At 37.5% G+C, this 2,122-nt stretch overlaps 1 protein-coding gene across 1 annotated transcript; it reads left to right on the plus strand.

Moving 5' to 3' along the window:
- Window positions 1–429: 429 nt before the first annotated feature.
- LOC113246488 (olfactory receptor 10AG1-like) lies at window positions 430–1,407 on the plus strand (the record flags this gene model as incomplete). Its single annotated transcript, XM_026487084.4, has 1 exon — window positions 430–1,407. A coding segment is annotated over one exon (978 nt), but the record flags the coding sequence as incomplete, so codon positions are not given.
- Window positions 1,408–2,122: the final 715 nt, after the last annotated feature.

A 2,122-nucleotide genomic window follows, 5' to 3' on the forward strand; every position in this document is an offset into this window, starting at 1 on the left:
ACACGATGTCACAAAAAATATTTGAGACAGCTTAAATCCAAACATAAATATTTTAAAAGAAATAACATGAGAGAGAAGCATTGATGGAAAAAGCCATTCTAAACAAAATTGTCAAATGGCTTGCTATAATTAATATTATTATTATTTTTATTAATGTGATTTCAATTAGACTGTGATATTCCTATCATTGAAGCTGATAGCAAAGCACAGCATTATTCATCTCATTATCAGAAACAAGAAAATAGAGCATTTTTCAGCAGAAACAATTCCTGATAGGAATGTTTTTTGATGGATAATATTTAGTAAAAGAATGAGCATTTTTAAATCATCGCTTAACATCAAATGCAGACGTTTCCCTAGGACTCATTGCTAGGGACTTTGTCATTTTAAAAGTGCAGTGCACTACAACTCGGACAGATAAAGTGACTTCACGTGTCAAGTTCTTTATTTTCACAGATGCTACCCAGAGACCAAAGAGGAGAAGGCAATTTATCGTCAGTCGTGGAATTTCTCCTCCTGGGATTTTCTGACCTTCCAAACTTGCAGGGACTTCTATTTGGAATTTTCTTTCTTATCTACATATTCATCTTAACAGGAAATGGTCTTATCATAATAGTTACGAGGGTGGACTCTGTTCTCCAGACACCCATGTATTTTTTTCTTGCAAATTTTTCCTCACTGGAAATTGGTTATGTGTCTGTCACCCTCCCCAGGATTCTGGTGAACCTTTGGACCCAGGATAGAAGCATTTCGATGCTGGGCTGTGCCACTCAAATGTGCTTCTTCCTCATGCTCGGAGCCACGGAATGTTTCCTCCTGGCAGTGATGGCCTATGACCGCTACGTGGCCATTTGTAACCCTCTGCACTACCCTCTCGTCATGAACCGCAAGACATGCATCCAGTTGGCTGTTGGCGCCTGGCTCAGTGGAATTCCAGTCCAGATAGGACAAACATGTCAGGTGTTCTCACTGCCTTTCTGTGGTTCTAATCAAATCAACCACTTCTTCTGTGACATTCCCCCATTGATCAAGCTAGCCTGTGGGGACACTTCACTTAATGAGATGTGTGTCTATGTAGTTGCTATATTATTTGCCATGATTCCTTTCCTACTTATACTCGGCTCTTACGTGAAAATCATTTCCACCATCCTGAAGTTGCCCTCAGCCAGGGGCCGATCTAAAACCTTCTCCACCTGTTCTTCCCATCTCATTGTCGTGCTTTTATTCTTTGGGTCAGCAACCATCACCTACTTAAGGCCCAAATCCAATCATTCTGCAGGACCAGACAAACTGCTCTCTCTTTTCTACACTATTGTGACTCCGATGTTTAACCCCATGATATACAGTCTTAGGAACAAGGATGTGATTGCAGCACTGAAAAAATTATTACTCAAGAAAACAGTGTGAGCATTTTACAGATCACTTTTTACTACCTTTGTCTCATGATTATCACAGAAATATTATTTAATATAAATATTATCCACTCATGTTTATGGTGGCACCATCATTCATAACTATTATGTAATCCTTTGCAATTCTGTGTTTTAGAGTTCTGGCCTGAAGTCAGTGTGACTGCATCTTTACCAAGCCAATTAATCAATTTCCAAATGCTCTATTCTTTAAGACAAATTCTTTTTTTTCCACAGCATATTATAAAATTACCTACCTTTAAAATTTTCAGATAATTTCAACTGTTAGAATTGTTTTTAAAAATGTGTAGAAAAAATAGGGCTGGCCTTTCCCATTTGTCAAATATTTGCAAATATTATGCTTGTACTCCCATTTGTATTTACGACACATTCATTTCTTCGTGATAGGTTTACACGAGATATGTATTGAGGGAGTGATCACAAGGCAAATTATAAATCATATTTTAAATTGTAAACAAATTTAAAACAAAATGAAAATCTTTAATTGTATCCGCTTTCTCAGTATGAATTAAGAAAATGTTTCCAAGTGTATCCAGAGAAAGTCAAACATCTGACCTGGCTGTGTCATCCTGTTTTAAAGATTTTTCATGGGTGGGTGGGAGGATGGGGTAACTGTTGATGGGTATTAAGGAGGGTACTTGATGCAATGAGCACTGGGTGTTATATGCAACTCATGAATCACTAAACTCTAT

The sequence above is a fragment of the Ursus arctos genome, unplaced genomic scaffold (assembly GCF_023065955.2).
Source record: "Ursus arctos isolate Adak ecotype North America unplaced genomic scaffold, UrsArc2.0 scaffold_23, whole genome shotgun sequence".
In the NCBI taxonomy this organism is placed as follows: domain Eukaryota; kingdom Metazoa; phylum Chordata; class Mammalia; order Carnivora; family Ursidae; genus Ursus; species Ursus arctos.